We start from the raw sequence: 12,420 nt of genomic DNA on the forward strand, positions 1-12,420 counted from the left end.
GGAAAACAAGCAATTTAGAAATTGCAGACCCACGCACACGCTTCCAGGTCCGTTAACAATTTTTTTTTTATATATTGATAAGATAAAGTGTATCAGTTATTTTTGTTATGAATGATCTGCAAAAAAAAATTGAATCAATGTAGGGTTTACGATTTAAGTATTTAGTAAAGTACCTATTTTACTTAAAGTATCATGTAGTAGTCATAAAAAGAAAGTTATTAACGAGGCAAAGAGAGTCATTCACCATTTTGTGTACATCTTCTAAAGTTTTAATAACGTCATATCAACTTATAAATAAAGTTTTTCTCAATATATTGGTCCAAATCCCTAGAACCTGACAAAGTAAATCCTACACAAATGGTTTTTTTCCTTCACTTCCCATCATCTCCAACGTAAACAGCACCTGATTTGAGTAAAGTCTAAAAATATTTACAAAAATGGAGGCTCGCCTTTTTACGTCACATAGGTAAGCCTACGTTTGTTTACCCACGTGAAGTTTATTATATAAAGTTTGTACATAACGGAGGTTGTAGCCAAAAAAAGTATGTATAGTGTTGCAACATGTAAATGTTACAGGTACGATGTTTTATATAAAAGATTATTAAGTAAAAGAAAGTGGCGCCCAACAGATAAAAAAATGTCAGTTATATACTCAAAAATACTGCTGTAAAGAAATTATTTTATCTGGTTGAGTGTAAACACTAAATAAAAATAATCTTTGTCATAACATTTTATTTAAATCTCGTAAGTACTTTGCTAACTTCGTAGCATAAAGTGGTAAAACTGTTATAGCTTTAAATTTTGTTGTTTCTTTTTCTTAGAGAAAGTAGAGGTTCAGTCATAATTTTGAGCCGAATTAAAAATGTAATTTTTTTATATTTTTTAACATTTTAATGTATTCTTTAAGGATTTAATAGGCCATTAAGGGAGCAGGATTTAGGAATAATTCCTGCAGGTCACATTATAATTATAAAATGTAAGTGAAAGATAAAAATTAGAAAAGAAATTATTCAAGCTTACAGGGAAGCAATAAATTATTAAAATTTTTTTTATGCGGGATTTCTTTAAAAATTTATGTTTTTTGCAGGAAGAAAAAGCCTTATTAAAATTAAAAAATATTGATAAACCTTATTCGTTTGAAAGTTTAATAATTCTTTTTGTACAAGGATTCAAATTAAAGGAAGAGCAAAAGATTATTTAAAATTCTACCAAAAAAATTGAGTTTTGTTGAAATTATCAATTATTAAATTTCTGTAATAATTTTGTCTTAGCAGCATATCTTCGAATGCAAGTATTTAAGTGTATAAATAATTGGAGTGCCTGGGTACCCTTTTGGTGTTTTTCCTGTAATAATATTGTGAATACATGTACAAATTATACACCATTTGTACCAATTTGTGTTTGGAAAGTCTTATATAATTTTAAGTAACATAAAAAGTAATTTAGATAGCTTGTATATTTTTGATTATTATCCAAAAGAACTCAAATTCAGAATACAAAAGGCTTGGTCGTCAAGGTCTCACTAGCTCCAAAATGTCCTCCACCAACACCGCTATCATCACACTGATCTTAGCGATAAGTTAAAAAAAAAATTTTAGTACAAAACTTTTGGGGTTTTACTTTAAATTTTTGAATCCGATGTCAAATTTTTTTTTTCGTTTAGAAACGTCAAATTTTGACAGATGATTTTTCTTATGGAACTAATATATGACTTCATAGTTAAAAAGAGCCAAATTTTCTGATTTCAAATATATATAGTTTAACTACGTTTTATTAAACCGTTTCGGAAATATCGGGCTCCAAACTTTAAAAAAATAATATATTGGAGATCTTGGTGAGCGCTGCATTGTTATTGTTTGGCGTTTTTTTTAAGATAAGTGAATTGAGTAGAAACAATAAAAACAAAAGATTTATTATTACTAAGGTGATATTTAGCATCTTTTTGTTGACAAGGATACATTATTTTAACAATTATTGTTAAACTTTAATTTAGACGTAATTATAACTAGAACTGCTCCATATGACCACCACCATTATCAATAAAATTTATATAATCCTGCTCAATTTTGTATTTCTTATAAATTGTCTATGATTTTGATTAATATCATCTATCGCGGTAATAATTTTTCTGCGGAGCTTCTCGACATTTTCAGTTCTCTGTTCGTAAACTTTATTTTGCAGGTAACCCCAAAGAAATGAATCAAGAGGTGTCAGGTCTGGACTGTTTGGTGGCCGACACGAATTGGCCCAGTTCGTCCAATCCACAGGTTATATCTTTCATTTAAAAATATCAAAACAGGTAACACATTATGCGGTGAGGCACCATCTTGATGCCAAACTATTTGCTCGTATTGCCTTATGGGTAGATCTTCAAGTTCAATTTGATAAGTAAGCATCTCTAGGTATCTCTCGCCCGTCAAGTTGCCGTTATAAAAAATAGGTCCTATGACCTGGTCATTTAAAATTCCATACCATACATGTAGAGATTGCCGCCCTTGAAACTTAATTTTCCTTGTTATTCGGGGGTTTGTTCTTGACCAAAAGCGAACATTTTTTCGATTGTAAATGCCCGCGGTTGTAAAGGTGCACTCGTCGGTATACAATTTTTTTTTAAAAAAGGTATTGTAAGACCCTGTTTATTTTCTAAAGAATTGAAATATTTTTCTTAGTCATTAAGATGAAATTTATCGGTCTGACCGAAAAGAGGTCCAGGATATTTACAAAACTAAAGCTAGCTCAGCGATACCGTAAGTAACCAAATACGGTTTACACTTAGCGTTTCCCCTCGGGAATTATTTTTATGGGTTTCGATAAAAGAGTGAGATAAATATTTGGTTTATAAAATTCATTTGAGTTTTGGTCACTAAAGAGTGAAGTTATTTAATAAAAACAATAAAGGGTGTTGCGACGTGAAATAAGCTGTGTTGGTTTGGTGTAGTGTTTTACTACAAGAAAGGGTGAGTGTTTTCACAGAGTATGCTTATTTCTTTCTTATTGAATACACCGATGTTTTACCTTTTAATTAAAAATGAGATTAATGAAATATTTTAATGACCGATTGTTGTTTGTCTTGCTTGTGTTGTTGTGACGATTGTTTATTGTTTCTTGTTAAGATACTGAGCTGGTCTGGGACCATTGCACAGCTCGTTGTATTTAACAAGGCTTTGTATTTGGAGAGGACCCTCGCGTTTTGGTGTCCATTGCACCCCTCAGTACAAAGTGTGTTATCGTCAAGTGGTCTAGATCGGAGATTGCTGTCTCAATCTCATGTTTTATGATAATGTTTTTGGTAGCATTTAGGCTACGGTTTGTGAGTAATGTAGTGCTCACGTTTTGGCATATTGAACGATTGTATATCATTCAATATCAGTACGTTGTCGTTACTGGGATATTTAACAATCGGATAAAAATAATAAATTGGTGAATAATGAATTTTGGGATATTTAAGTTAAGTGGTTAAATGTTGGTGAACATGAATTAAATGGTTATCGTAAAAGTAAAATCACTGAGCAAGTTTAAAACATATTAATTCATATTTTTCATATTAATGAGTTTTGATTAATTTTTTTATTTAATTAATTTTACGTGAATAAGTGTGCTCAGGTTACTTTTATTATTTCAGGTCTACACGTCACCATCTCTACTTTGGAGTCGCCCAAGCGTCCAGTTGTTTTACAAGGTGTTTATTCTATTTTTATGATTTATTTTGATTATTTTGGACTATTTTGAATTTATTTAACGTATTAAAAATTATAGAATTATTTAAATGACGCTCACAGGTTTTAATTATTATAGTATTATCTTCTTCTTTTAGTACTAACATCTCTTGACAAAATTCCACCCGTTTATTTCTTTGCTCTACACTTAAAGTTTGAACAGGTATTATTCGAAAAGCAAAATATTTATACTTTTTTAAAGTTGAATAAATTTTTTTGGCCGATCGATCAAAGTAAATTCTGGCATCTTCTATGGAATGATTTCGGTGTTCTAAAAAGAAATTCAACATTTTTGATGGGCAATTTGAGGGAGACAAAGGCCCGAACATGATAGCGTAGATCTAAATGTATTCAAAAATTAGTAAAAACCTTCGAAATATAGCAAAATATGTAATTCTTCTTCTGGATCAACAAGAACTGTCCGACGTTTTCTTCGTGTCCGAGTTTTCCTGATGCAAAATGCTCGTTCTATATTTTTAAACGTATTTTTTGCCGGACTGGCACGTAAAGGAAAGGTTTGACGATATTCCTCTCTGGCGGCATTTGCGTTATTATTATTTTTATAAAATATACGCACGATGTCACATTTTTCTTCATCACTGTATGGCATTTTTTAACATTTATGGGTCAACAAACAAGTAACCACAATGTCATCTGAATGATTTGTTTTTTAATAAATGTCAAACAATAACAATGCAGCGCCTACCAAGATCTTAGTAGTTAAACTATATATATTTGAAATCAGAAAATTCGGCTCTTTTTAACTATGAAGTCATATACAGGGTGTTCCATAAAAAAAACTGATCATCTGTCAAAATTTGACGTTTATAAACGAAAAAAAAAATGTTGACATCGGATTCAAAAATTTAAAGTAAAACCCCAAAAGTTTTGTAATAAAATTTTTTTAATATGATATTTAATTTTTTATATATATTTAATTTTTTATGGGGAAAGACCCTGTACATAGTGCTCTTTTTAGCTGTGTCTACTGATCAACTAAAAACCCTTTTGTCCTCAGTGAGCTTATGTAGAGGCTTTGCAAGGTTAGCAAAATTTCTTACATATAATAGGTACATACAAAGGCCCAGAAAGCTTTTTAACTGGTATTTGTCAGTGGGTCGTAGTCAATTTTCGATTGCTTCTATACTTTATTGACATCTTTTCCCAATATTACATAATAATAATAAAAATAATAGACAGTTTATATTTCCTCATAAGATATTACATATGCTCACTCATAGATATAGATAAGTTTACAATATAAATATAAATGCAAAGAAAGAAAATCCCTCAGTGCGTATTAATTCAGTATGTAACTGTAAAGAGGAAATAAAGGTCATGTTTTAGCTACTTTCAGATAAAGGAGCTGTTAGGACCTTGGATATTACACTTATAATTCAAAAAAAAATCGCGAACCGCATTATTAACTGTAAGAATAGCATGCATACCCTAAATCCATAACTAACCGAAAAGAAAAAAAATCTAAATTATCCCAGCTTAATTATTATTTACTAATAGGAGGCAGGAAATAAGGAACGAGGGGCATAGGTATATTGACTATTTTTCTGTTCTAGACTCTTATAGTAGAAAAAAAATATACATATAAAAATGTATATTTCCAAACGCGCGTCAGATACAAACACGGAATGCTGACACAAGAGAGAGCAGAACCAGGGCTACAGATTTACCAGAGATGTGAGTATTAACAAGAAATAACATAAATTATTTTCAATGCACCAAATATTATTTTGTTTAGATCAAAGAACCATTTTTATTGATTTTTTGAAAGCCGATGTAGATTTAGAAAAATCCCAAATTTTGTATTTATTAATTTTGGACACAATATTGTAAGAAAATGACTTACTAAAAATTTCTTTATGATGTAACGGTATAGACAAAAGGTCATGTCTGCAAATATTTGTATTGTGAATGTCAGTACGATATCTGAGCTTATTATAGATATAGAGATATCGTGCTGCTTTAAATTTCATTATTTTATAAAAAAAAAAGTGCAACTCTCGGCGATTTAATATATTAAGCCATTTAAATTTAACTAATTTATGTGATACCTTTTCCCTACGTCTAATTTCACAAATAAACCTTATACACGAGTTCTGTAATTTTTGAATTCTTGCAGACTTAGCGCAGTCTAAAAATGGTCCATATACTATATCTGCATAATTAAAATAGGATGGAATTAATGAGTCGCATACATTTTTTTTTGTTTCTTTTGATAACAAAAATTTATGCTTGTAAAGTTTTTTAGCATTGAAAATCCTTTCTCGAGACAACTTGTAATGTGGTCTATGAACTTTGGCTTGACGTGTATCATTAGGCTTAGATTTTTAGTTGAGACATGAAAAGGGATACGTTCTCCATTAAGAATTGTTTGGACATGATTCAAAACCGCCTGCTAATATTCTACTATTATTACTACAAAACAACATTTCCACGCTCTTGCTTGGATTTAATTTAACAGAATAACTGTCGAGACTCTATTTATTAGAGCAAGGTCAGCATTCAAACAAAAATTAGCTCTTTTAGCATTACCAGCATTAAATGATAAATATAATTGTGTGTCGTCTGCGTAGAGGTGGTATTTACAGAATTGCAATTGATCCATAAAAGCCGACGTTAAAATGCTATACAACAAAGGACCCAGAATGCTACCTTGAGGGACGCCAGACCTTACTATTACCACCCTAGAATTATCTTATCCAATTAAAACTCGTTGTGTTCTATCACTTAAAAAAGATAAAGTTAATTTAGTCGCTGTAGTATGAAAATGAAAATAATATAAAATATTAATCAAAAGTTTGTGATTTAGCATATCAAATACCTTAGAGTAATCAAGCAGTATTAAAATCATTGCATCACTCTTGTACAAACTGGCGACAACCTCATCGATGACGTCAGTATGAGCGGTAATACAACTAAATCCCTTTCGAAATCCCGACTGTTTTTGTAATATAATATTCATATCAGTAATATAGGCGGTTATTTGTTTTTCCAATACTTTTTTTAAGATTTTTGAAAGGGCTGGTAAAATTAAAATTTATCTAAGTTTGCTATATTTTAAGGGATTATTATTTTTAGGAAGTGGCAAAATAAAAGCAGACTTCCAAGATTTTGGCAAGTAGGAGTATAACAGACAAATATTTATAATATGGGTGATTAATGGTAATATAAATGGACAAAAAAGAATTATTAATGTTGTGTTTAAATTATCATGCCGAAACGCCTTAGATTTAAGTTTAATAATTAAATTTGACAATAAATTTTCATCGACTGGTGTAAAAGAAAATAAAGGTGGAAACGCCTGATTAGATCTATAGAAATTGAAGGTTTCGTTTGTCGGAGGAGTAATATTAGAAGTTAATTGACTGAACCAGTCGTTAAATTCATCGACTTTTTTTAGATGTTCGGAAATTTGTCTGGATTTGTAATTTATTCTATTTAACTTATAAAGCTCCTTCCGTTTGTCTCGAGTAGTGCAGTTTTAAAATGTGTTATATAAATAAGCCTTTTTTTCATTGCGTATGGCAGTGGTGGTAAAATTTCTGATCTGCTTATAATAGTTCCAATGTTCCAAATTTCTTGTTTTCCGAAAGCGCATTAAAGCCCGATTTCTGTGTTGCTTCATTATTTTTATATTATCAGTAATACAAGGATAGTAAGGTCTGTTTTTACAAGTTTTAACAGTAAGAGGTGCGTAAATATCTCTGTCAACATGTCGAGCACTTGTGATATTTGTTTAGTCAAAATTACCAGCCCACGAAAAGTAATTAAATGCCTAGAAAGGAGCTGTCCTAATATATATCACCAGGATTACCTAAAGAGACCTTTAGATGATTGGAAATGTAAATTATGTTCTTACTGCCCATCACAAAGGGATCTCTTTGAAGAGATGCAGAAAATTTCCAAGTCGTTGGTGGAAATGAAAACTGAAATGGTGTAGCGCGTAACTCGGTTCAAACCAATTTATTTCCAACCCGTGTGAGTCATACCTACCATCCAACCACAAAAAAAATTACTAAGTCCAGACAAGCAAATTTTGTTTTAAAAGATTCAGAGATTTGGTGGCCGCCAGCTTTTAGACAGTGGAGAAGGTAGTGGGAGAAATTTTAATAAGAGCGCCACTAGATTTAAATATTTTACACCAAACCCTGATATTTTATGATGGTAATATAAGCCCCCCCTTAATCAAGAAAATGATGACCTATATTTATGCTTGTACCTAGATCCTAAAAGCTGAAAATAATTTGGGAAAAACTCAAATAACAATCCATAGGTCCACCAGATTGATATAATCATCCAAGAATTTACATAGTCACTTCCATTTATATAAAAAATTAAATTCCACTGAGATATTTAAATTTAGATAATTATTCAAAATGTAATACTGTAGTAATTTTAAGTAAATAAAAAAAAATTGATAAAAGAATTAAGAGTTACTTGAGGCGAGGAATTAGTAAGAAAAAAAAACAAATCCGCACTGAACTACTGTTCAAGGGGAAAATCCAAAACGTGATCACGTGTTGTTTACAAGAAGTATATGTTTGGAGCCTAATTCACAATACCTCACTGGCCCTAAATACCTTTTACAAACTCTAGTCAAGTCACATTAATCTAAATAAAACTTTTAAATAGTAAGGTTCGAATTTGAAAGCCTATTAATGGTATGTTGAACTTATTAACCAACAACCAACATTATGACTAAATATGTTATTTGTAGCAAATAGCCGATCCCTTACAAGGTGATCCAGGTTAAATGTCAAAATCAATTATGTCGATGCTCGACTCAAATGAAAACCCTCAGGTTAATATTAATAGACTTAGCAAGAACCCCTTAACGTTTTTGTTTTACATAAAAGAAAATAAACCCATAAAATTGAAATTAATAAATCAACCCCCAACCCTAAATCAAACCGTTCAATAAGAGAAAAATAAAATAAAATGTGCAAAAACTTGCGTGTCCTCTAATCTCTTGTGTATTTTGGCTAAGGTAGCTTAACTCGACAGCTCTAGAACCAGTCAGCTACAACCAGGGTAACGACCACATGGGCAAGTCGATTTCAGGCAAGTTCCAATCCAAAATCGCAGAGCCACAGTACAATGCTCAGTCCAGGCTGTGTTGAGGCTCACTTCAGCCGGTCTCCAACAGTGTTGGGATGACCAGAAGAAACCAAAGAATAGGAAGAGACCAGAGAATAGGGGAGAGAATAAGAAAAAGGAGAGGCCTCTAAAATAGAGGACAAAAAAAATCAGTAAAATAAACACACAATCAATTCTATGGCAATTACCAACATGTTGCTACATACCTTAGGTGGTGAGCGAGGCCTAGAGTCTCGTTTTGTCGTTAGAAAATTTCAAAATCCCATAAATGGTGTGGGAGCAGCCGACCAAATCCAAAAATATCAGGTCAATCCGAAATCCTCTCGGCTACAACTTCCCACTAGACGTTCATCAAATTAAACCCCAAAACTTGGGAGGAATATTTTTCCATTCAACCAAATTACCGGCAAGATGAACTTAAATTTTCCATTTTTTTTTAAAACCACAAAATGTCTACTGTTCTTCCTGATAACGGGATGGCTACAGGCTGGACAAGGAACTGACAACTGACCAGACAGTGACAGGTGACATTAGCAGTGAACTTGTCACTCTCTCTCTTCGACACGATCTGACCCTGACTCTTGGTGCAAACTACGCGGAGCCTCACTCTATCAAAATAGAAATTCCGCGATACCACAGCAAAATGATACTGTTCGGATACTAAAACATGGAAAACTAACAAAATTTTGCCAACGGGGCTACGAAATTCCAATTTTCCTCTTACGTCGCTCTGCCTGATTTATGACGCTCCGTCATCCGCCAAATGGAAACCAAACTTTAATGGGAAACAGCAACGCTGCCAAACCTCCACAACAACAAGTGTGTCAATAGTCATTACTGTCAATCGGCTAGTAGGGTTAGAAACCAGATGTCAACGCACGTTTATTTACTAAAACTTAACTTGAAGAGTTGAAGGGAAATATAGCAAGCAAAACTGGGGAGGCCAATTTTAAATCAATTAGGATACCTTGCCCAACATGATTCCGCTATAGAAGAAAGTATTTGTAAGTTTTCCTACACTAACGGATCACCATCTAAAAGGTCTTATTTACTCCACTCATAGCGCAATCTGTGGCACAACAGCGCCCTCTAGAAGTCCCTCCATACCTTAGACATATACCGGCCTCATAGAAACTCTTGACAAATAAATCAAAGGTCAGAAAGTTCCCAACACCAGGTACATGAATAAGGACTAAGGAAACATAATACGACTAACTCCACAGAAGTGTGCTGACAGGATAGGGTAGGTAAATACATTCCTAAAAATAATCAAACCCCAAAAGCCTTAAAAAAAATAAATTGCATTACTATCAAACCCCAAATTCCATTTATAAAACTGTAAATCACACAACCCTTTCAAGCCGATACCAAAACCCATAAACTTTTGCCCGAATTTATATGAAATCCCATGTTACATGCTTAGGGCAAAATCTGCATGTAACAATGGGAAAATCGATTGAGTTTTGTCATGGCTCATTTGAAGAAAATAATAGCTTAATAAAAAAACAAGACAAAAAAATCTCAGAATGTCAGATAAAATAGAAGCTCTTCAGAATAAATCTATCCAGCTGGAAAAAGAAAATATTGGCCTCAAATCGCTCCTTAATGATTAAGAACAACATTCAAGTTCTAAAAGTGTTCAGATAGTTGGCGTCCCTGAACTAAGGGATGAAAATGTAATCTCTACAGTCGTTAAGATTGCCAGAGCATTAAACGTCAATATTGGGGAGGATCACATAGATCACTGCTATCGTATAGAGGAGGTCCAGGAAGAAAAACATGAACCTCGTTCCATGTATGTGAAGTTCATTTCAAAGATTAAAAAGGAGCAGTTTCTTATTGCTAAAAAATATAGACGGAATCTTTGTGTGGGCAATATATGAGGGTGGGCAGGGGATTCACGCGAAAAAACCCGTGTCTAATCGTGCGTTGTTTAAGAAGTGCCGTGACTATAAAGAGAAAGAAAACATAAAATACTTGTGGGTGAGGGATGGAAAAATTTGTATGCGAAAAAATGATACTTCGAAGAAGTTTGTAATCTATACATAAAATTCATTGATTGATGTTAACTGATAATGAAGGTAAATATTTAAAGTTTACTATCAAAACTGTGAAGGTCTTAATTCTAAGTTATTTAATCTTAGGCTATCAATCTCTTCTTCAGATTATGATGTTATTGTCTTGACGGAGACTTAGATCCAGCCATCTCAAATCAAAGATCAAAGGTATATAGTTTATCGAAAAGATCGTGACCTAATTCGATCAGGTAAAGGAACGAAAGGGGGAACCCTGGTCGTCGTCAAGACAGAAATATCATCCCAACTGTTACCCATATTGTGCAATAATAGTAACATAGAGGATATCTGGATTAAATTATGTTTTTCTTCTCACAACTTGTATTTATGTAAAACTTATATGCCTCCAAGGATGTCATATGACACTTATAATGAATTTTTTGATACTGCAGAAAGGTTTTAGGGGACTTTAGTATACCCACTTTAGTAGATGTGGAAAATAGGAATATTTTTAATAACATAGAAAGTAGATTTTTACAAATGATAAACCTGTTAGACTTGCGACAACATAATAAAATTCTTAACGACAGAAATAGGACTCTTGATCTTATTTTGATCAATTTTTCTTTAACTTTAAATAGAAAATATGTTCGTTTCAGTATGATTTTGTATCATTTATTACGTTACTTCGCGTTTAGATATATTTGTTTTTCGTTTAAATATGTCATTAGCCTAGTCTAAATGATACTTAGTAAAAATCTTTATTTTTTATAATGTTAAATAAATTTGCTTTGGAACTTTAAGCATCACTTTTGTTTTCTTTTATAAGGGAATATCCGGATCATCCCACTTTGTTTTGCAAACTTGAATTTAGCAATACTTATAACAAAAAAACGTTTAATAGCCAATATGACTATAAAAAGGCAGACTTTTTAAAACTTTACAGATTGTTTTAATTAACCAAGTAGCAAATATTTTTTACAAAAAATATATGATATTTTAGAGATAAATGTGTGCCAATGGCACGTGAATGTAAAAAGGATTACCTACCGTGGTTTACTAAAGAAATAATTTTAAATTTAAAAAGAAAGGAAAGATTAAGAAAAAATACAAAGAATCTAATAGTCCCGCAGATAGAGCAAATTTCAGTTATATCAGAAGTAAAGTAAAAAGTGACATTAAAATTGCATATAAAAAATACATAGAGGAGGTAGAAACAAAAATAGTTAGCGACCCTAGTAACTTCTGGAGGTACACAAGTTCAACAAAGTCAGGTACTTATTCATCCAATACACCAATGTTATACAGAGACCAGGAAATAATCGAGAGCAGGGATATCGCCGACGCATTTGCCTCGCATTTTTCTAGTATTGTTCAATCAGATCCCTCTGGCTACACCCTGGATTTTACTTCGGCGGTTCCTCTGATAAATGCGACTTTGTTTATAAAGGGTATTATTGTGGAAAATATTAGGGTCGCCGTAAAAAAATTAAAACCTAAAAATCGGTCGGTTCAGATAAGATACCACCCTATATCTTTAAAGCATGTATTGATTTTCTAATTGAGCCCCTATT

At 32.3% G+C, this 12,420-nt stretch overlaps 1 protein-coding gene across 1 annotated transcript in view; it reads left to right on the forward strand.

Annotated features, from left to right (window-relative positions):
• Nucleotides 1–553: 553 nt before the first annotated feature.
• The window catches only part of LOC126741287 (uncharacterized), a 90,669-nt gene continuing 78,802 nt past the window's right edge, over nt 554–12,420 (forward strand). Inside the window, exons 1-2 of the mRNA XM_050447673.1 lie at nt 554–576; nt 5,291–5,411. Coding sequence (XP_050303630.1) covers nt 568–576; nt 5,291–5,411 — 130 coding nt within the window. The 5' untranslated portion in view covers nt 554–567. The remainder of the gene's footprint in view (nt 577–5,290; nt 5,412–12,420) is intronic.

This window comes from Anthonomus grandis, chromosome 10 (genome assembly GCF_022605725.1).
Source record: "Anthonomus grandis grandis chromosome 10, icAntGran1.3, whole genome shotgun sequence".
Lineage (NCBI taxonomy): Eukaryota > Metazoa > Arthropoda > Insecta > Coleoptera > Curculionidae > Anthonomus > Anthonomus grandis.